The sequence below is a fragment of the Muscardinus avellanarius genome (assembly GCF_963383645.1).
Source record: "Muscardinus avellanarius genome assembly, chromosome: 7".
Taxonomy (NCBI): Eukaryota; Metazoa; Chordata; class Mammalia; order Rodentia; family Gliridae; genus Muscardinus; species Muscardinus avellanarius.
The window spans coordinates 72861751-72885511 of NC_137793.1; the positions used below are offsets into that span (position 1 = coordinate 72861751).

Sequence of the window (23761 nt, forward strand, 5' to 3'; positions counted from 1 at the left end):
ACTTGGGAACCTGAGACAAGAGTATCACAGGTTTGAGACCAGCCTCAGCAACTTAGTGAGGCCCTCAGCAATTTAGTGAGACCCTGTTTTTTCTTAAAATTAAGAAAAAAATAGGGCTGGGGAGATAGCTTGAAGATAAAGCAACCCAGTACCAATAAAATATAAATATATAAATAATAAGTACAGGTCCTATCATATATTCTAAACGAATGCTGAATAATGAGATAATTTCTGAATACTCAATAGATCATTTCTATTTAGCTCTTTTATGTTTACTTAAAATAATGATCGAAAGATTGACATAATCATTAAATAATTATTGTGTAGCTATTATATTTCAGGGCACTGCAAACTGAAATAATAGTAAAAAATTTTTTAAAAAGATGCTGTATTTGCTTCTAGTTTAAGAGATAAAATATTCTCTCTCAAAAGTACAAAACTGTGATCAGTTTTGTTCAAGGTACATCCGTGAAATAACAAGGAATAGGTGAGATAAATGTTAAAATGAAGAACTGCTCAGAAAGATTTGGTCGACTTATTTTCCACTGGTGTGATATGTCACTGTATTTTTTATCACAACCTCATTTACTTTTAAATTGGAGAAACTCCTGGGCCAATGCTTCCCAGCCACTGTTAAAATGAACATCTTGCTGGGTGAGAAGTTTAGGCGTAGGGCAGTGGAAAATTCTGCTAGTGTCTTCCTCAGCCCACTTTTATTAACAAATCGGTACTAATTATGTTGTCAAAATGGTTGAGAGATACTTTCACTTTAAGAAGACAATTGAGTCAGAGAACAATTGAGTTCCACGGTGTTTGGGAAATAAATGTGGCTCAACTCTCAACAGGCGATTCAGTGAACTCACTGAGCTTACTAAGTTAGGAAGCCTTCTACAGGGAGAGGGCAGATGTCATGAAACTGCATTGTGATGTTTAAGAAAACACAAAACAAAACACCCCACTTCAGTCTAGAGTTTTATCTATGCTGGCATGTTCTTTAATTCAACCTCCACAATTCCCGTTTTAGTAAAGATTACTTTTAAGCCACTGGTTCTCTTTGCCGTCGCTTATTACGGGGAGAGGTGGGTGCAACTTACCGAACTGAGGAATTTGGAAATAGTAAATCCTCGCCGGCGAACAAGTGGTTAACGACAGAGCAACCCTTTCTGCGAACCCTCTGTGCAGGACTTACCGGTTCCTAAAGTAGTACTGCTTCTCTACGAAGGACGCCCGCGCCTGCAGCCGGGCTAAGGTGGCCATCGCCTCGGGGCCGAGAGTTTACTATAGTGTTACTCTCGGTCTCCATGGCAACGGGGCTGCACCACCGGCCCTCCCGGGGGTGCCGCTGTCCGCTCACTCCTTTTTTTTAATTTCGCCATTTTCAGTCTTTATAAACCCTGGTTGGAGACTTAGGAATTTTTTGTAGAGCAAAGATGTTTAATTTATTTACCTCTGCCTCTTCTATGCGTAAAAAGAGACGACCTTACGGAGAGGAGGGAGGAGACTGAATGGTTGCTCCGGACATCCGGCTTCCGCTCGCGTCGGCTTCCGGAAGCTCCGCTCAAAATGCTGAACTGCTCTTTGGAAGTGGCCGGGGCTCGGTAGTTGGAGTCAGTTCTCGGGCCCGAGCCTCGAGGCCCGGCTCCTCGGTGTCGTTAATGTTCGGGGCCGCCGGGCTTCAACCGATCGGAGCTCCAGCCGCCGGGAACAGCTGGTGAGGCTGGCGGCCCCGAGGGTGGGCGCCCAGGAAGGGGTGTGTTGGCCAGAGGCCGCTGGACCTGGAGGAGACGGGGGAGGGAGTCTGTGGACGATCTGAACACTCGCAGGCCTTGCTCTCACTCGTGCCTGGGCGGGACGCAGCATGCGGGAGTTTTTTGGGTGTGCTAAGGATATGTGAAGGGATTCACTAAACGCTTGCTGATAGCCCAACAGTGTATTGTAGGAATCAAGCTCTGCGTGTTACACAGCAACCGATCTCTTCCTCGATTGCTTGCTGACAAGACGAGGGACGGGAGTACTTTAATCTTAGTCCAGGCCTTATTTTCAGCTTCGCTGGCAAAATTGCCAGATTATGGCAAGTTTCTTGGAAGATTAAATGCCAGCAATCTGGAGTTCTGGAAGTTTAGTAGTACAAGAGAGATTACTCCAGTCCCACCCCCTTTTTGTAGGCGGAGTAGCCTACCAGATTTCCATCACTCTGAACATTCCGTTCTAGTTAGAATGAGATGTGTGTAGATGCTGTCTAAGAACATATAAATGCCACAATAAAGTTGGGATTTCAGCATTTCTAAAGTTTACCAGTGCCACTTTAGAATAATCTACTGCATTAGCTTTTCAGACTGCCTTCACAAGTTACACGTTAGCCTAGGACAACTCCGTGATACAAGAATATCCCAGGAACAGAATATTTAAGTGACTTCTCCCAAGTTTCTCAGCACATTTTAGTCCTAGAGGTAGAAGCTTTTTTAATTTTTATTTCTAGCTAAAATCCTGCAAAACGTCTTATATTTCTTCCAAGCTTTTTCCTGCAAGTATACACAACATAAGCAGTGAAACAAACAAGCAAATTTCTCATGGAAATCCTCAAACATAAAAATTTGACCAACAGGTATACAAATGTGGCTTAAAAGTGCATTTGTAGATTCCACAGAAAGTTGAACATGAGGAGTTCTAGAAGTCTATAATTGCAAAGAGAACTTCTTTTACATTGCCTACAAATGAAAAGATGACAAGAGTTTCTTGCCCAAAGTATTTTGATTTGGATTAGATTATTTTGAGTTTATTTTATAATGAATATAGATTTGATTAAGCTACTTGGCAATTCTCATATTTCCAGTGAGAAAAGTAAGGAACACTTTTTAAATGAGACTTTTTTTTTTTCCCCCCCTGGGGGTATAGGGATGGAACCCAGGGGCATTAGACAACCGAGCTACACCCCCTGCCCTATGTTTTAATTCTTTATTTTGAAACAGTATCTCACTAAGTAGCTGAAGCTGTCCTGGAGCCTGATCCTCTGGTCTCAGCCTCCCAAATGTTGGGATTACAAGTGTAGGTTGGGGAGGCGTCCTCCACTCTCAGCCTCCCGATTGCTGGGATTACAAGCGTGGGCCACCACTTCTGGCTAAATGAGTCATTTTTAAGTGCTATAATTATCATAGAATAAAAGGCATAGTTCTTAAGCACTTAATTTTTATTAGTTTTGGTAGTTGTATATACTTGTGTAACTGCCACACAATATAAGATAAATGACATTTTCACTATTCCATAGTTTCTGCTGCGTATACCTTTCATAATATTTCACTATGCAGTATCTTGGTTAAGTGAGGGAGAGGAATGTGCTGCGTGGGTTGCTCTGCTCTTACTATGGTGATACTGATTTGTAGGGTAAGTACTGTACTGTTTAATTAGAAATTATGACCCTCTTTCTTAACTCCTTGCTCTACCTTCCAAATCTTACCCAGATTATCTCTTTCAAACAGAGGCACATTCTTCAGTTCTCTTTTGAAGAGCCTACTCTTATTTTTACTTGTTGACATAAAACTCATCCTTTTTTTTTTTTTTTTTTTTTTTTTGGTGGTACTGGGGTTCCTGGAAGCCCTTCTACCTCCGGGATACACTCCCAGACCTATTTTATATTTTTTTTATTTGGAAACAGGATCTCTTAAGCCAGCAAGTCTGGCTCTGAACCAGCATGATCCTCCTGTCTCCGCCTCCCAAGCGCAGGGATTACAAGTGTGTGCCACCACACCCGGCAAAACTCATCCTTTTTAATGGCACCAGAGTAGAACATAATACCAAGCAAATGAGTGTTTGCATATGAAATTCTTGAAATCATGCCTGATTTAGCTGAAAAAATGTATCCCAGAAAATGAGAACCTTTTGTGTGTGTGTGTGGGGGGGGTACTGGGGATGGAACTCAGGGACATTCTACCTCTGAGCTACACCGCCAACCCTGTTTTATTCTTTTATTTTGAAACAGGGTCTCATTACATTGCAGATGGCCCCACTGCATTATAGCTGAGGCTGGAAAAGGCCCTGTGCTCCTCCTGTCTCAGCCTCCCAAGTACTGGGATTATAAGCATGTGCTGCCACACCCCGTGAAAATCTTTATTTTGTAGTTGACCTGTGCAGCTGTCCAGTCATTCAAAATTTCTTGATGGAATTTTCATTTAGCAAACATTTAATATACTGTGCATATTTCTTTTATGCCAGTAATGAAATCCCAGTGCCACTGGGGTTGCAACCACTAAGGAGTTAGTTGGTGCCAGGTTTTACATGCCTCTGTCATCTCAGGAAACTGTTGAGGTTGGTACATCATTCTTTGCATTTTAGATAAGTGACATCGAGGCAAAGATGGTTCATAAAACTCACCTAAATATCTTACTTGCAGTATGATTAACAGTATGCCTAGGAAAATTCCTAACCCAAGGAATACATAAACTGAAAATTATATTCCCAGATTTATTAACCAATCTGGAATCTTGAGTGTATTTAATATTCTATCTTGATTTTTCTTAATCTTTTCTCCAATGTGAAGGTTAATTTCTCAATTTTGAGGCACGATGTGCATAAATGTCAGTAATGTTTAAAAACAAAACTATGGTATTATGTTTATTTAACTTTGTTAATGTGGCTTTGGTTTTTTTTTTTTTTTCTTTCTTAAGGCTATTAAAATTAACTGTGTACCTTGGCCCTTAGTTTTTGCAATTTCGTTTTTATTTGATATTTTGATATTTTTAGATCTAGAAAACTGCATCGTAAAAGTTGCATGTTTTTGAATAACTGATTTTTTGTTTTTTACTTGAACTAAGTTACCTGCTGTCAGGTTTGTTTGATTTAAGATTTTCTTTCAATTAAGAATCAAAACACTAGCCATTATGATTTGGGGCAAGCAATTAATTTTGGTATAGCTTCTTAGCATTCTTATTAATGTTAAGCTAGAAATCTTAAGCCATCTTTGATAGTTTACCCATACTTTCACACATTAACTAAAATTTAAAGAGTCTGGTTTGTAAACGTGGTTGAAATTTACAATCCAGACTGTCTAAAATTTTTAGTAGAATCATAATTCTTGTTATCTGTTCATACATTCATTCAGTCATTCATTGGCTTGTTTATCTGACTTTTTTAAACATCAAGCAGTACGATGGGTACTTTTAATTAATATTTTTCTTCTCATTTTCAATCTAAGAATTCAGGATATAATACATAGTCAGCAATTGCTTCTTAATCAGTTACAATGCACAGGCAATGAAGAAGATTCATTTTTTGCTCTACTAAATGCTTACCTAAGATGAACTCGAATATATTCATATTGTCAAGAATTCAAGTGAATTACTTTTCTCTAATTTTTTTGCCTTGTTTGATTTAGACTTCAACTTTATTTCATTTTGGCAGTTTAAAAAAACTAATCTTACCATTTTAAAGGCAATTAGAGAAAATAAGAAAAGCTGCAAATGGCTCAAAGTCATTAAATGAAATAAAAAAAATTTAAAGATGGTCCAATTTAAATAATAAATGAGCTTGGCTCATTAAGTAATTTATTTAAAAAGTAGAGTTCAGACTTTTTCTTAAAGCTAATCATGATTTGGTTTTCAACAAGTTGCCAGGTAAAGAGAGAAGAAAGCGTTCCAAGTCTCCGTTTGGTGATGACAAAATAGCAGCTGCCAACAGTACTTATATAATTAAATAGAAAATCAGTGTAACTTGTACTCCCATTTTGGGAAATGAGTTTTTCCGTTTGGTACAGATTATTAATGTTTAGCTGGTAAAGATTATTTGCTTTAATCCTTTCTAATTTTATCTGTGTATTAAAGTAGGTCAGACCTACACAGTTTTTTAAACTTAGGATTTTTTAAGTCTGATAAATATATAGAATCAGAAGATAACTTATTCAGAGCTCTACAGCTAATGAATATAACAGAATTTAGCTGTTAAATTCATAACTTTGATTTTAGAGCTAATGCTTTATAATTTCCTCACAACCTTTTTTCTGCAGAGAAATATATTCCATTTATTGTCTAGTGTTACTGTAAAACTATAATTAATCATATACAAGTTTCAGAAAAAGATAGTTCTCCATACCCCAACTCATCATCACTTTCAAAAAGAGAAAAATGTAGCTTATGATTAGTAATTTACATAGATAGGTCAAGGAATTTCTATACTAGTGGTTCACGCTTATAATCTCAGTACTTGGGAGGTTGAACAGGAGGATCATGGGTTTGTGAACAGCTTCAGTTACTTAGTGAGGCCTTGTTTTAAAATAAAGAATACAAAATAGGGTTGCGGGTGTAGCTCAGAAGTAGAATGCTCCTGGGTTCCATCCCCAGTACCGCCCAAAAGAAAAAAAAAATTAACACTTAGGGTTATTCTTAATAGTCTAAAATGACACCACTCCCAAATATAGAAAAAGAAAATTGAAGCCATAGTCTCTTTTTTTTTTGAAGGGGTACTAGGGATTGAACCCAGATTTTCTACCACTGAGCTACACCTCCAGCCCGGTTTTTTACTTTTTACTTTGAAATGGTCTAACCAAGTTGCTGAGAGGTCTAACCAAGTTGCTGAGAGTGGCCTTGAACCTGTGATCCTGTTGTCTTAGCCTTCCAAGTACTGGGAGTTATGGTCTCAATAAATTATCAGGTTGAAATAAAGACTTATTTTTCTTACCATTAAGAAAGGACATTTATCAGTTTCAATAAGCAGCAGACATCTTAAACTTAAGGTAGTTTTTTAAATGTGCTTAGTCATAAAATTTAGCCGTTGATCTAGCATCATTAAGGTTTAACCATTTGTATGTATTGTCACCCATTGCCAATCATCTACATTATGTGTTAATTTTTATCTGTACTATTCAGCTGTTTGCAGTATACGGTTCTGGACCAATTAACCCTTTCCTATCCAACCTTTCCTATCTTAAATAAAGCTAACATGACGTCAAAATATGTAATTCCATGACTGTTTTCTTCTAAAGGCTGTGAAGTCAGTGGTATTTTCATCAGCATAGTCTTTGTGTACTGTGTTAGCACACTATTGTACACACTGAATTTGTCTTAAATAATTAACATAAATGATTATTTCTTCCCTGAAAAATTTCAAAGCCAACTAAAGTTGTCTTTAGCAGCATGTAAGTTATATTTAGCTCTCCACTAAGAAAATTACTTACCTATGTAGAAGAAGCAATATGTTTTAGAGAGGTGAAGATTTTTACCATGTACTAAATGGTAAGCAGTATCTGAGTTCTTTTCCTTTATTTTATATTTAATAGCTGTTATCAGTTACTTTTTAGTTAAATCTAGAAGGGTGTGTGTGTGTGTGTGTGTGTGTGTGTGTGTGTGTGTGTGTGTGTGTTGGTTACTGGGGATTGAACCCAAAGCCTCACACATCCTAGCCAGATGTTTTACCACTGAGCTATACTCTTAGCCCCAGGTTTTTGTTTCTTAATGAACGGGATGGATTTATTTATTGGGAAAGCATATATATCCTTTTTTGTTTTCTTTTTTTGTGAGACTGGGGATTTAATTCAGTGGTGCTCTACTGTTGAGCTGCATTTCAACCCCCACCCCTTTTTGAGATACTGCATTCTACCTCTGAGCTATGCCTCCTGCTCTTTTTTTTTTTTTTTTTTTTTTTATTCCTTGTTTTGAAACAGGGCCTCACTAAGTTGTAGAAGGCCTCACAAGTAGCTGAGGCTGGCGGTGAACCTGTAATCTTCCTGTCTCAACCTCCCTAGTACTGAGGTTACAAGTGTGCTCTACCATGCCTACCCAGCCTCCGTTTTATTTTTTATTTTGAGACAGTGTCTTCCTAAGTTGCCCATGCTGACCTAGAACTTGTGATTCTCCTATCTAGGCTCCCAGGTCCTGGGATTACAGGCATCTGCTTCTACGCCCAGCTATACCCTCTTGTTATACAGGTGTTTTTTGTTGTTTTTGTTAGCAGCCAGGCAAAGATATTATTCCTGATTAATTTTTCTATGAAAAGTATATTTTTCCCTCTTCGAGATAGCAGGTATTGGTAATAGAGGCTTTGAAAAACAATATTTATTAATAAAATAGTTACCTGATAATTATTGGGGAGGATCTGGTTATGGGGCTTCATTCCTGCTGAGTTACCTATCTGTATTTTATCTGCCATTTAAGAGCTCTTGGGCCATCAGTCAATTTCTAGTCCTTTGAGCAAATGTAAACAGCAAATTAGGAATAAGGGAGCTTCCTGATTTTTCTTCTTAAACCAGAAACATTTGAAAGAAATCCTTAAACCAATGCCATATTTTCTTCATTTAATTGAATCTCCTGACTTTATTTATATTTTGTACTAGGAATTGGGCCCGGGGGTATTTTACCTCTACCCTACACCTCTAAATATTAATCTTGAAACAGGGTCTTGCTTAGTTGCAAAGGGTCTTGCCAGGTTGCTGAGGCTGGCCTTGAACCCGCCATCCTTTTGACTCCTCAGCCTCCAAGTATTGGGATTACAGGTGTGTACCACCACATTTGGCTAATGATCCTGACACCCCCTCCCCCCCATGGTACTAGAGATTGAACCCAAGAGCATTCTACTACTGAGCTATTTTATTTTTGAAATAGTTGCTTAAGGGCTTTAATTATCTTAGGGCTTTGCTGTGTTGCTGGAACCCATGATCTTCCTGTCTCTGCTTCCTAAGTACTGTCATTACGAGTGTGCACCACCACACTTGGTGTTGATCTTCCTGGCTCTTTAAACATGTGTTTTCTGGAATACCTTTTTCTAAAATGTTTATAGCCTGGTGGTAAGAAACCTAAGGATAGCAAATCACTAATTTACTTACATTTAGTATTGCTTGGCCCTTAACCAAAAATTACTAAATAAGACCAGTGTATCCCATCTTTATTTCATCATTTGTTTTTAAATGCTCAGCATAATCTTATACCATCTGAAAAAAATGCTCATCTGCTTATTTCCTTTTATAAACTCTTAACTGCATTTAGAGAGTAGGACTGTAATATTTTTTTTGGACCATTCTGTTTTATTTGGACCATCCTAAGTAAACTATTAATAAACTAACGTTTTATATATTATGTCCAATAATAACTGTCCTCCAAACCAAAGATTTAATTTCCCTATGAGTTCCAAATGAAGAGAAATAGTTTTAAATAATGTATCAATATGTGTGTATCAGAATCTCAAGTTAAAGTAAATTTAGTAAAGTACAACCAGATATTCAGTAGGTACAGATTTCACAGAATAGTTCTCTCTAGGTTTCCCTTCTACTAGGAAAGGTCTTATTTTATTTTTAACATGTAGTATTTTAATACACTGGTCTTCTGATGCTACAATGCAGCTGTCAAAGCAGAGGAAATAAAACAGCTAGTTTTCACATGATGGCTCCTCTCATGCTTTCTTTCTACGTGAATAGTGAATGAGATGTTAGTGAAGCATCTTGACATTAACTGACTAACACTGTTGACTCATTAACAGTGATTTTGGTAGGGATTGTTTTGTGGCAGAGTCTAGGTATTTGAAATTGTGGGGGGAGAAAGTGATTTGAACTTTGAATTACATTTACATTCAATGTATTTTTTTCTGTGTTTTTGTAAGATTTCAACAATTTTTTTTTTATTTCAGTACTGGGGATGGAACTTAGGGGCGTTCTACCTCCAAGGTATACCCCCAGCCCTATTTTTTATTCTTTATTTTGAAAGAGGGTCTCACTGAGTAGCTGAGGCTGTCCTTGAACTAAGTAGCTAAGGCTGTCCTGTCTCAGCCTTCCAAATGCTGGGATTATAAGTGGGTGCCACCACACCCGGCTATAACAAAAACTTTTAAAAGTAAATTTTAGTTGATTCTTGTTTGAATGAAATCATAGAATGAATTGGATTTTTCAAGTTAACATTTTAAAAATATATTAGATTTTTATTTAATTTAAATTTTGGTGGTATTGGGGTTCCTGGAAACCCTTCTACCTCCGGGCTACACTCCCAGACACCTATTTTTTATATTTTTATTTGGAAACAGGATCTCTTAAGCCAGCGAGGCTGGCTTTGACCTGCGTGATCCTCCTGTCTCTGCCTCCCAAGCACAGGGATAACAAGCTTGCACCACCATGCTGGCTAGATTTTTTGGAAACAGTATAAATTGAATAAAGTTAGCACAATTCTTTTTTTTTTCTCTTCAATACTGGGGATGGAACCCAGGGGCATTCTACCTTCAAGTTACATCCCCAGCCCTATATTTCTTATTTATTTTGAAACAGGGTCTCACTGAGTTGCAAAGGGCCTCACTAAGTAGCTGAGGCTACCTGAGAACCTCCATCCTGTCTCAGCCTCCCAAATGCTGGGATTATAAACGTGCGCCACCATGCCCAGCTGAGGCAACAGAATTTTAATGAGATTCTCAAGGAATTTTGCTTTCATTTTGATAATAGTACTATACTTTGTTAAACTCATTTGGTTATGCCAATACTTTTTGAACTAAAATTAACTGAAGAGTATCAGATTTGAGTGGACTTAATGGGTATGTTAGTCTTTCTCCAAAGGTAAGGCTATCTGCTCTTTTATTTTTGTTTCCTTTCCTTTTCTCCTTTCTTTCACCTTCTATCCTTCCTTGCAATATTGGGGGTGGAACTTAAGGTTTCTAGGCTAATGCCCTTATCACTGAGCTATATCCCCAGTTCAGTTGTTCTCTTCTGAAATAAAACAATAAATCACAACTTCAAAATAGGCTGCAATTTGAATTAGAGATTATATTCATGCCTTGATTTAATTTTATGCTTAATATTTATGTTTAATATTTAATAGTTCATATTTAATAGTCATTCGCCCATTGACAGAAAACCTTATCCCCAAAACTTAAGTAACTCTAGAAACTACAGTCTTTAAGAAAAAGGCTCTTTATTTTAATACATTTTAATTTGTCAACAGATGAATTTTCTTAAAGGTACAATATTCAGAGATAATAGGCCTTTCATACTACATTTTTTTCAAAGAAATGGAATTATAGGAAAAGAACTAGACATTCATTGCAGTAAGTTATTAGCGTACAGGTAATGGAAAAAAAATCTGTTTGGCTTATTAATGTAGTCAGATTTGTAGCCTCTGTTCTGATTTAATGCTAATTCCGAGGTGACACAATTTCTCCTAATACTATACTTTGAAACCAGAATTATATATAAAATCCTTTTACAGGGAAACAGAAATCTCAATGATCTTCCAGAAGTGTATTTAAATATATGAATTATGTTTTTGGAAAAACATGTATCCACATTGGCTTTTGTTTATACATTCAGATTGCCAAAGAAGCTAGATTTGGAAAATACAAACCCACATTAACTAAAAGGCAATATCATGTTATGTAATTGCTCACAATATACATTCTATCTTCCAGTCCAGGGTTGGTGCTTTGAGTTTAATTCTACTTTGACCATCTATGCCATCCTTTGGGAACTGGGTTTAAAAAGAAATATATATTTTATTAATGTTTCCAAAGAACATTGATACTTATCCATGCTAACTAAAAAAGTCTAAGTAGACTGCTTCAGAATTAATTAGTGATGGTTCCTTTTATACCACTGAGGCTTCAGTTTTGATGTAAACATGTTTCTGCTTCACTGAGATAGGATTATTGTGGCCTAAATATATGCCAAGTATTTGGTTAACTTACTTTTCACATATATGATAATTCTTGAAAGTACCTTTCCGTTTGCTTCTTATATTGTGGCAGTGGTTGGGTAGAAATTAGTGGGCAGCGAGAGGACTGAGAAAGTTATCTGCTCTAAGGAAAACTGGTTTAAGAAAAAGTACAGAAGAAAGTAAGGGAACAGTTACTTTAAGCAGAAAAAGAGCTTTTCTATAATTACATAGTAAAAATGTAAAAGTACTGAGATTTTCTTTCGCTGATATTATGCTTTTTCTATCTTGAAGTAATTTCTATGTTTAATAAAAGAACTTACAGAAGAAGTTTAAAAGGAATTGGAATATTGGAAATGGTAAAACATTGGGAAAATTAAGTAGCTTTCACACATTTAGAAATGACTTAATTTTAGTAAAATTTAGAGTGAATGCTATAGAAAACTATACAGCTATACAGCTAAGGGTGACTTAATTTTTTTCTTTCTCAAAAAAATGTAGGCATTTCAGTAGAACCATGGAGGAACTGGTTCACGATCTTGTCTCAGCACTGGAAGAGAGCTCAGAGCAAGCGCGAGGGGGTTTCGCAGAAACAGGAGACCATTCTCGAAGTATTTCTTGCCCTCTGAAACGCCAAGCCAGAAAAAGGAGAGGGAGGAAGCGGAGGTCTTACAATGTTCACCACCCGTGGGAGGCTGGTCACTGCCTTAGTGAAGGCTCTGATTCTAGTTTAGAAGAACCAAACAAGGACTATAGAGAGAATCACAATAACAATAAGAAAGATCATAGTGACTCTGATGACCAAATGCTAGTGGCCAAGCGCAGGCCATCATCAAACTTAAATAACAATGTTCGAGGGAAAAGACCTCTGTGGCATGAGTCTGATTTTGCTGTGGATAATCTGGGCAACAGAACTCTCCGCAGGAAGAGAAAGGTGAAACGCATGGCTGTCGATCTCCCACAGGACGTCTCCAACAAACGGACAATGACCCAGCTGTCTGAAGGTTGTAGAGATCAGGACATGGACAATGATCGCGCTTACCAGTATCAAGAATTTACCAAGAACAAAGTTAAAAAAAGGAAGTTGAAAATAATTAGACAAGGGCCAAAAGTTCAAGATGAAGGAGTAGTTTTAGAAAGTGAGGAAATGAGCCAGACCAATAAGGACAAGATGGACTACGAGGAGCAGAAAGTCTCAGATGAGCTCATGAGTGAAAGGTGACTTACATTTTCTAAACATAAACATGTTTGTCTACAGTATTTGTGCTTGAATGTGTTTTATATTTTAATTAATTCTATTTTAAAATAATTATAAATTGTAATAATGATAGTGAGATTACTGTAACTATGGCTATATTTCCTTATAATTTATGATGTTGTGCACAAAGCAAAATGGCTCATTTGATTTACCAAAGTTTTGATTGTGTTATAATGACTTAATTTTCAGCTACAAAGAGAAAAGGAAATGGATTTTCAGTGGGAAAGAGTGTACTTTTGAATAATAGCACATTTGTAACTCTTAGAATTAGATGCATAATTGTTTATTTGCTTAATTATAGAGCTTTAGCCTTTGGTGCTTTCTAGAGTACATGACTCATTCTATTTCTGAAAATCAAAAGTTTATAGCACTTTGATATATATGGCTTGATATTTAAAAATATCTGTATCTTGGTAGGGATTCTGAATCAGTTATAAATTGTAAAATTCAGTTCACGGTCTAGAGCAACCAGATTTTGTTGTTAGAAAAATGGAAGAAACAACACTTTTTTTGGCAGTGAGTCTAATACATCCTTTCTAACAACCACTATGATAATTGATAAGTTCTATTTTTACAGCATCAATGGGTAATTGGTCATTTTTCTTTCATGTAAAACTGATGCTACTTGCAAGAAATGAGATGTTTACATTGTTCATCTTTTTGGGCATATGCCCTTAAAACCAAATGCTCAGTCATCAGCCAAAAAAAAAAAAAACCTTTTAAGTATGGTTTGGGAAGGAGTGTTTGATTTTTAATCTGTAGTATTTGGATCATTTTAATCATTTGACTCCTAGGCTGTTAGGCTGTAGATCTAACTTTCTGTTGCTGTTGTAAATATGATTGCAGCCATGATTATGACTGGTTATTTTATTAGACATGGTTTGCTATTTATATGTAATTTTCCTAAAGAAGTAAAATTTACTTAAAATGTTTTAGGAAGGCTTCAGGTATCTCCTTTAAGAAATTGTCATTTATTTTTATAGGAATGGGAATTATTTGTACTCTAATATTGTGACTGAGGATCACTCATCCTGATGTAAAAGTAATTATATCACTCAAGTCCTTGGGGGCAGTGTGTGGTGGTGGAGATAACATTCTCAATTCTGGATTATTCACAATTAGATTACCCATTTTCTGGACTGTGCAGGTTGTTTGTTGTTGTTGTTTATTGATTTGCTTCTTAGGACATTACCCTGAAACAGAAACAAGATGAAACTCCCATCATTTATTTTGGTTCATTACAAAATGACAATTGAGTATTTATTAGGTATGATCAAGCTACCAGGCAGTTATTAGCACAGGTGGACATTTTCAGAAAGACTATTTTCACTCTTGAATGAAGTATAAAAAGAAAGAGAAAACCATACATTTTCTCAGATTTTAAACTTTTCTATATAATGATTTTCTGTTGTCACTAGTGTTAGGTGCAGATTCCTTCTGTGGGAAGATGACTAAACTTTTAAGGTATTTTTCTAACAGTATAAATGTTTCTTTAGATTACTTTTCAAAATTTTCCTATTATTAAAAGCTATATATTTTCTTTTTTTGTGGTACTAGAGATTGAACCCAGGGGCATTCTACCTCTTTGCTTACACCTCCAACCTTCTTTATTTTCTCATTCCTTATTTTGAAACAGTGTCTCACTGTATTGTGGAGGGCCTGACTAAGTAGCTGGGGCTTGCTGCAAACCTGTGACTCTCCTGTCTCAGCCACCCAAGTACTGGGATTACATAAGTGTGCATCATAACACCTGCCCAGAAAGCTGCATGCTTTTCTGGAGCTGATTTATAGATAAGAACAACTTTATTCTGTGTTGTCTTTGTGCATATATGTGTTTGTGTGTGTGTGTGTGTGTGTGTGTGTGTGTGTGTGTGTGTGTGTGAAATTTGACACATTTGATTAACTACCATGTCACTGATAGCTTTGGACTAATAATACAGTGTCTGTCCTCAACAGCATCTGGGCTGAAGTAAGTCAGACAAACAAATGCAGAAAATAGAATGTGTGCTGTCATTTCTAGGTAGAGGGAACAACTTGTGCAAAGGCTTGGACTGGGAGATGAATGCGGTGTTTTGGGTAATACACGTTTAACTACAAACTAGGTCTGAGGCTGTAGCCTTCAGTATTTCTTGAAGTCCTTCTATGTAAATAGTTTGGATACTTTTATAGACAATAGGAAGTCAGTGAAGAGTTTTTAGCAGTGAGGAAATTCAATTAGGTTTACATTTAATCAAGATAAGATCATCTTGGCAGCAATGTTTTGTTTACCTTTTACTGACTGCCAGTCAATCCAGTGGAAGATGAATTATGGCTGTGATAGGACAGGAAGGGATATATTTAAGAGTATTTGAGAGTGATTTTAAGTTGGAATCAGTGGGGGTTGAGTGACTATTTGGTACAGTGATGCTCTCAGATAATCCCTAAGTTTCAGTCATAGGAAAAGAGATAGTGAACAGATTGGGAAAAGGGTTTGATATTAGCTTATGTATAGTTTTTCAACAAACATTTATTCAAGATATTCTCATCTGAATTATAGTTTTAAAAATCACACACACACACACACACACACACACACACACACACACACAGGAGGGAAGAGATGTCCTTGGAGATAAGCCAGAAAGAAAATGAACAGCATTTCTTTTTCAAGTTCTTGCTCTGATTTATTGAACATAGCCAGCAGTATATGTGCTAATGGATTTTCTAGACAGGTATCAGTGATGTGGAATGTAAATAAGGAAACGTGTTCTATACATGCATGTAAACGTATCGCAAAGTTGAACGAAGATCATTAAGGATTAAGAGCTGGTCCAGGGGAGCAGGCAGGTTGGGGAGAGAGGAGCTTGGTGTATCACTTGGAGACAGAACACAAACAAAAGAGAATGAGGACGGGAGGAATTTAGATGAAGATGTCTTCATAGAAACTCTTATATCTAAATTAAGTCTAATAGACATAGTAATTTTAGACTTTTAAGTAAAAGATTTTTTTATAATGTGTGTGTATTCATGTGTATTATAGAGTGAGCGAGCGAGCGAGCGAGCGAGCGAGTGTGTGTGTGTGTGTGTGTGTGTGTGTGTGTGTGACTCCAGATTGAATACAGGAGCATTTTACCTCTGAGCTACACCCTTAGCCCTTTTAATTTTTTGTTTTGAAACAGAGTCTCACTTAAGTTGCTCAGAGTCTTCTTTACTTGCTGAGTCTGTCCTTGAACCTGTGATCCTCCTGACTCAGCTTCCCTAGTACTAGGATTACAGGTATGCATCAACACACCCAGCTAAATTTTTTTCTTTCTTTCAAAAGAGTTTTAAACTTACAGAACAATTGAGCCAGACATGGTAGTGTACACTTCTAATCCCAGCATTTGGGAGGCTGAGATGGGAGGATCATGGTTTGCAGACAACCTCAGCTACTTAGTGAGGCTCTTTGCAACTCAGTGAGACCCTGTTTCTAAATAAAGAACAAAAAATAGGGCTGGGGTGTCATTCGGAGGTAGAATGCTCCTGAGTCCCATTGCAATGTACCGCCAAAAAAAAAACCCAGAAAAATTGAAAATGAAAAAACAATTTGAAGAGTTTATGCATATCATATTCTTATATACCCCTCACCTAGATCTAATGTGCAGTACTGCACGTTACTGTGGTAATTCTGTCACAATTAATGAACCAATACTGATACATCTTTAAGTAAGCTCCTTATGTTCTTAGAATTTTCTTTACATTTTTAAAAGTCCTCTTTCTCTTCCAGGGTATCACATTACTTTACGTTGTATTTTGAAACGATTAACCTGGATGTGTACAGAATAAATTAAGAGTGGGTAAACCTGAACTCGGGTTAGAAAGTCACAGTGCCAAAACAATTTCACAGAGATTTACAGTTGGCAAGTCTGAACTCCAAAAAACTATGAGAACATAACTTATTTGTGGCGGACTTAACCTGACTTGTATTTAATATGTAGATTCACGTGTTATATTGACAAATAGAGTATGTTTGATTATTTAGTGCTGCTCTAAGACTCTTCTGAAGCATTTTAGAGTGTATCTTTCTAAAATTTGAGTAATTTTAAATATATTTTGCCTCAAGGATTTTAGAAAAGGAATTATACGCCGAGCTATATATAAGGATGTTCATTTGTTTTGATGAAGGCAACAAGAAAAAAGAATAGGAAAAACATCAGTATTAGTTCAAACAGCTAAGTAGCACAAAGATCAGACTCCTGAAGGGTTTTTAGTGCTCTAACATCAGTATGCATGGAAAAACATCTGTGTTGGGAAATAAGACAATATGTATATGTATTTGATACCCTTGGAAAATATTATTTAACTACTGATTATATAATGTAGGGAGCCTCATACATTCACTTAATTTGAAGAAAATTAAAGAATCTAATTTACCTTGGAAGAATGTACCTCTTGATAAATCCCCTTTCACTAATATTGATTTTTGAAAATTAATGTTATATTTCGAATATATGTGGATTTAGATCTTATGAATACTTTTAATCTTAAACATTTCACTTTAAATATTTAAAAATAAGATGCCTATTTTAAGTAAGTCAGGTTACATTGTTCTAGATGCTAATGGAAAAAGTGTCTTAATTTTTAAAAATATAGGACAATTTCTTGGTTGACTAAAATTAGAAATTATAGCACAAAAGAAAGTACATAAGAATTTTTAGAGAGCATCACACAGTTTTCTTTAGAGGTTAAACTTCTCATTATGTATTTTTATTCTCTTGTATTTTAAACTAACTGTAGTATTACAGAAGCATTGGATGTATTAGGATTAAACAGTTTGTTCACAGTGGTCATATGTTTGCTATTTGTTTTAATTTATGTTGAATCTAGGAATTTATCATGTCCTTGAACTTCTGTGAAAGTAATGAGAACCTGTGTGATTTTTGCGCACAGCCTTCTTAATATTGGCAATACTCATTTTCTTGCTCTGAGTGACTTTAACTTTGATTTAATTTATTGTCACTAGTGTTCACTTTTGTCTTCTTTGCAAAATAATGAAGTTGTGAATTCTTAAGTAATGTCTTCTCCAGAATATTTGCAAATGTGGTTATGAAAAGTAATTTCCTCTCAGGCCCTTGTATTTCAGGTGCTGAGAAAGTCTTGGCCGGCTTTTGATTGAGACTTTTCTCATTTTATTGAGCAGGGCTGTTTCAGGCTCAAGCTGAATTGCTGGGCATAAGAAAGGAGCAGTGAGCATTTGATGAAAGCAGATAATAAAATGCATCAATTGTGTCAGCACCTCGTTGCAGTCACATCTGGCTTACTGTCAGGGTCCCATTAGATTCCTGTGGTTTTATGTGCCAAAAATAATATGCTCTGTAGTTAATGGAACCAGGATATTTGCAGTTTGATTAAAAAAAATCATCTTATTTTCTTTTAGATCTTTGTCAGGCTTAAGTTCAATCTCTGAGCTGCCATGTCTCTTTAAAATTTTACAGCTGAAAGATCAATTGTTCTTTTGATGTTTCTTTTTTTTTTCTTTCTTTCCTTTTTTTTTTTTTTTTTTTTTTTTTTTTCCTTTTTATTACAGTGATTCCAGCAGTCTCAGCAGCACTGATGCTGGTTTGTTTACCAATGATGAGGGAAGACAAGGTACTGAAATGCCATTTTCTGCTCTTTGGAAAAAATGTAAAATAATGCTTATTACTGGTTACTTATAAGAAATCCATGCACATTATACACTCTGCTTAGTGGGCTGGGGTTAATACTGTACCTGGTTTTTTTACCTGGTTTGGAAGTTGTCCTGTCTTCTGACCTAAAGTAGTTGATTATCTCTCAAAGCTAGTATGTGGCACTAATAGTAATAATGAGGGATTATTTTCCTTGAGAAAGCATTCCACACCTCAGTCTTTTCAATTTTGTGTCTTAGCAAGTCTGCAAGACACTGGCTCTTATTCACCACCTGATTCAAACTGTATTTAAAACTGTTTAAGCATTCATAAAGGTAGATTTGCAAATCATTTGTCATTTTTATTTAGATGTGACTTTTTCATCCTATTGTTTATTAATTAATTAGATAACTTTTATGAATTCAGTATTATAAACTCTTAAATAAATGTCTTACATCTTAGATGTTTTCTATCTTTGAAACTTTCTGAAGCTTTTCACACTTAAGCATTGCAATATTTAGAAGCTATGAAAAATATGAATACCCTAACAGGGGGACAAGATTACTCCCTAATTGAATCAATTTTATGTAGTTAACATCTGTTGATAACTTTCTGTTTTATATTTTGTACAAATCATGAAATTAAGATAATACTTATGAATACTTATCATAAAGTTTATCTTCCCATGTCATTAGGAGAAAACGATAAATTCTAAGAGAAAAAACAGTATACTGCTTCAAGTTATAAATTTAATGATGTATAAAAAAGAGACAAAGTAATAGTTGCCCACATGTTTTTCTTAGTCTATTCTGTTCATCCTCTGACATTACTAATAATGTAGATGGAGCAATCATTTATTTTATAAACCAGTTGTCCCAAATAAGTAGTACAATTACTATTTTAAAGACCCTAGACTTTGAGTGCGTGCGTGCGTGCGTGCGTGCGTGCGTGCGTGTGTGTGTGTGTGTGTGTGTGTGTGTGTTATTGGGGATTGAAGCCAGGAGCACTGCCCCTGAGCTATACCCCTAGCCTTTTTTATTTTTTATTTTGAAACAAAGTTTTATTAAGTTATGAGGGCCTTGCTAAGTTGCTGAGACTGGCCTTGACCTATGATCTTCCTGTGTTTCACCCTCTCAAGTATACCAGGATTACAAACCTGTGCCACCGCACCTGGTTTAGAGACCATAGAGTCTTAAAGATGAGTTTGCCTAAAACATTAAAACTATGGAGTCAAAACTGAGCTTAATTAGAACCGTTGAGCCAAAATGAGTTTAACCACCTTAATGTTCATATACCTAAACTTTTGTTAAAATAGAGAGTTTACCCAAAGTTAGGAAGTATTGATATTGATATTATTAGTGTAATGAAATGATAAAATGATAAAATGTTTTAACTTTTTTGCCTTTGTAGTTTTACTTATGTTTATATCAGAATTTTTATTTGGAAACAGGGTCTCTTAAACCAGCGCAGCTGGCTTTGAACCTGCGCAATCCGCCTGTCTCTGCCTCCCAAGCCCGGGGATTACAAGCGTGTGCCACCACGCCCAGCCTTTTTTTTTTTTTTTTAATTATATTTATTTACTTGTTTTTGCAGTGCTGGGGATTGAACCCAGGGACTTGCATATGCCAGGTGAACTCTCTGCCACTGAGCTACACCCAGAGTCTCTCTCTATATATATACATTTTTTTTTTTTTTTTTTTTTTGGTGGAACTGGGGTTCCTGGAAACCCTTCTTCCTCCGGGCTACACTCCCAGACCTATTTTATATTTTTGAAACAGGGTCTCTTACGCCAGCACGGCTGGCTTCGAACCTGCGCGATCCTCCTGTCTCCGCCTCCCAAGCGCGGGGATTACAAGCATGCCACCACGCCCGGCTATATATATACATTTTTTAAAACCTGGAAACCTATATTAATATAGTCAAATTAACTTTTCTTTTTTTTGCGGTACTGGGGATGGAACCCAGAGGCATTTTATCTCTGAGCTACACCCCCAGCCCTATTTTTTATTCATTATTTTCAAACAGGGTCTCACCTAGTTGCAGAGGGCCTCACTCAGTAGCTGAGGCTGTCCTCAAACCACTATCCTCCTGCCTCAGCCTCCTAAATTCTGGGATTATAGGCATGCACCAACACGCCTGGCTAACTTTTTCAGTGTCACAAAATGCTAAAATTCTAATTGGTCTGTCTGATTCCTTGCCTGGGTTGGTAATCAATGGCTATTTGATTTCCCTTTTAAGAGTAATTTGTATATCACATAAAAAATAAAGTAACCTCATTTTTCTAGACTAGTGTTGTCTTATTGGGAATTCAAATCTACAATATTTTCAAGTAACTCTGTTTTTCATTGTGTTGAACCAGTGGCATTCTATCTTTTAACTACACCCCGAGGCCTATGTTTTATTCTGAAACAGGGTCTTACAAAGTGTAAAAGGCCTTGCGGAGGCTGGCTGTGAACCTCCTTTCTCAGCCTCTCAAGTACTAGTAATTATAGGCATGTGCCTCCATGCCCTTCTTGAAAATTAAATTTTACTAATTGCTGAGTTGAAACAAGCTAGTGACTAGTTTTTTTTTTTTACAGTTCCTGTTAATTTTTTGATCTCTCTTTATCTGAAATAGAGCTGTTTGCCACATAATTAGTTTTAATTGAAGCTTGTTTTTGTTAGTTCAGTTTGCTTTAGACATGCTTATAGTTACAGATTTTCAAGAATTAGAAATACCTCTCTCTAAAAAGAAAACATTTATGCCATCATGAGGACCCTTTTAGAAATCAGAAATAGTGTTAGATTCTAAGAATCATGAGAAGAATTTAATGACTCTGATCATATTATAAATGCTCTTTTTCTCCTTTAAATGCATCACTTATATGTTTATGTACCTCTTAATAATTTATTTTCTAAAGCAGTAGAATACTGGTTCATAACAAGGCTCTATTTCAAACTGAATTACAAATTGGTCACTCATTATCTCCTGGTTATTCTCATGATTGTTCCCAGAAGTCATCATTAGTGAATAATAGTGTTTAAAAAAAACTTGACTTGTTGAAGCTCAATCTACTTTTTTTGATAAAATCTGTTGTCACTTTTCATATAAAATTAACTTTTTCAAAACTTTCTTAGTGAACATAATTGAATTAACTTTATTTAGTCACATCTGTTTATGATTGTGTCTCCTTTCCATGCCATACAGATCAGAAATTAAAACAGTTGCAAAGAACAAGTTCCACAGTTTTATACCTTTTAATTCCTAGCAGGCGATTAATTTCTTTTTTCTTACTGTGGAAGGGAATAACTTAAGTGAGTTCCCCTAGAGATTTTGCCAAAGGATTAGCCAGTTTACCATGTCTTTTTCATTTTATCAGTTCATTCTAAAATACAATATTTTGTGTTTTTGTTGATGCCAGTGCTTATTATTACAGTATTAGAGAATATTTCTTAAGTGAAACTATAGTAAAAAGTTTTTTTTATAGATTATGTATCTTTGCCAGATAAAACACAGAATCCTTAGTTAAATTTGAGCTATAAATAAGTAACAATTTTTAGTATAACTCTGCCCCATGCAATACTTATACTATATCCTTATATTAAAAATTAATCTTTCATCTGAGTTCATATTTAAATGATATCTTTTATTTTTATTTGACAACCTAAATTATATATTTGGATGGCAGAACTGAATCTCTGGGGAAATTTCTTGTATTTCCACAGGTGATGATGAACAGAGTGACTGGTTCTACGAAAAGGAATCGGGTGGAGCCTGTGGCATCACTGGCGTTGTCCCCTGGTGGGAAAAGGAAGATCCTACCACGCTAGACAGAAATTTACCAGATCCTGTCTTTGAAAGTATCTTAACTGGTTCTTTCCCCCTTATGTCTCATCAGGGCAGAAGAGGTCAGTAGCACTTCCTGACTGGGCATACAATGAAACTGTACTCAATTTTGGAATGTTCATTGAGAAAATATAGGCTAAAATGGAAATTAGAGAATATAAACACAGATGCTATAAAGAAACATGTCAACAACCCACTAATTCAACTATTATAATTCATGATGATATCAAATTACTAGGAAAATTGTTTTCTTACTAGGCTCATGGAGAAAATGCCGATAGGAAGGTGAATTGGGCAAAGAGAAATGCCTTGGATGTTACTTGTTAAGGTCTATACACTAGTTAACTGCTCACTTTATTCGAATCCTACAAGGCATTGTTTTATTTCTTTTTAAAAGTTTACTTTTACATTTCTTCAGTAATACTCTTGGTGTTCACCTCTACCAACAACCCATTTTAATTTTCTATCTAAAGGATCTTTCCCTATGATTTGGGGATCATAGTATCTTCTAAATTGAGTACTTTGATTTTCCAGGTTTCCAAGCTAGACTTAGCCGCCTTCATGGAATGCCTTCAAAGAATATTAAAAAATCTGGAGGGACTTCAACTTCAATGGTAGGCATGCTTTTCTTTTATTGAATTGTCATGTTTGGAAATGTTTCCATTTCTGTGGAATAAAAAGCCACATCCTCATCCTTTATTTATATTCTAATGTTATACTTAAAAATAATCCATTTTTTTGTAGGCTACAAACTGGACCAGTGAGATTCCCCTATAAACCAAATCTTCTAATGCTAATAAATTAGTTACGTTTTGAACATCTGGGGAATGACATTCGAGGGAACCTGGCTCCTGTCCTCTTCCCTGGAGGAATATCATTGAAGTGAGAGCCTCTTTGATGCAAAGATGGCGCTGTTTTTGCTGGAGGACTGGTATTCTTCCTTTTAGTCAAAAGCGAACCTGACTGGGGAGGCTTTCTAGAAATCTAGGTTGGCCCAGGGTGGATAGAAACTACTGTAAATTTTATATCTTTTTCTCTTCTATGTTTTTTTTTTTTTTTTTACATCAAATCCACTTATGTATTACATGCTTTGCCAAAATGCTAACAAAAGCTAAAAAAAAGTATCCAGATTTAAACCCAATTATTCCTTAATGTTTATATTGTTACTGGCTAAGAATTAGTCTTTACATGACTGTTGTAAATAAAAAACATGATGCATTGACACTTATGGTTTATTTTTAGAGAAATCTTTTATAACCAGCATTATTTGAAATATTTGCATTTTACTCAGGGTATTTTAACAAAGGGCTATATTAATATTAATAATAGGTAAGGTTGATAATCATTGCTGGAGTTTGTATTTTGTTCAGTTTCCTTTCTATTTAGATAATCTGCTCTGTATTGCAAACCCCATTGTATTTTATAGTACAGTTTCATTGTACTGCAAAAA

General features: G+C 35.9%; 2 protein-coding genes across 2 annotated transcripts in view; one reads left to right on the forward strand and one right to left on the reverse strand.

The window, feature by feature from the left end:
- SPATA17 (spermatogenesis associated 17) overlaps positions 1–1257 on the reverse strand; it is a gene marked incomplete at both ends in the record, with an annotated part of 225758 nt that extends 224501 nt beyond the window's left edge. Inside the window, one exon of the mRNA XM_080699466.1 lies at positions 1190–1257. Coding sequence (XP_080555592.1) covers positions 1190–1257 — 68 coding nt within the window. The remainder of the gene's footprint in view (positions 1–1189) is intronic.
- A 398-nt stretch (positions 1258–1655) lies between these two features.
- Positions 1656–23088, forward strand: GPATCH2 (G-patch domain containing 2; the record flags this gene model as incomplete). Its single annotated transcript, XM_080698932.1, has 6 exons — positions 1656–1711; positions 12105–12821; positions 18407–18468; positions 22191–22373; positions 22846–22925; positions 23056–23088. 6 exons carry the CDS (start codon positions 1656–1658, stop codon positions 23086–23088), a joined length of 1131 nt encoding a protein of 376 aa, XP_080555058.1.
- Positions 23089–23761: the final 673 nt, after the last annotated feature.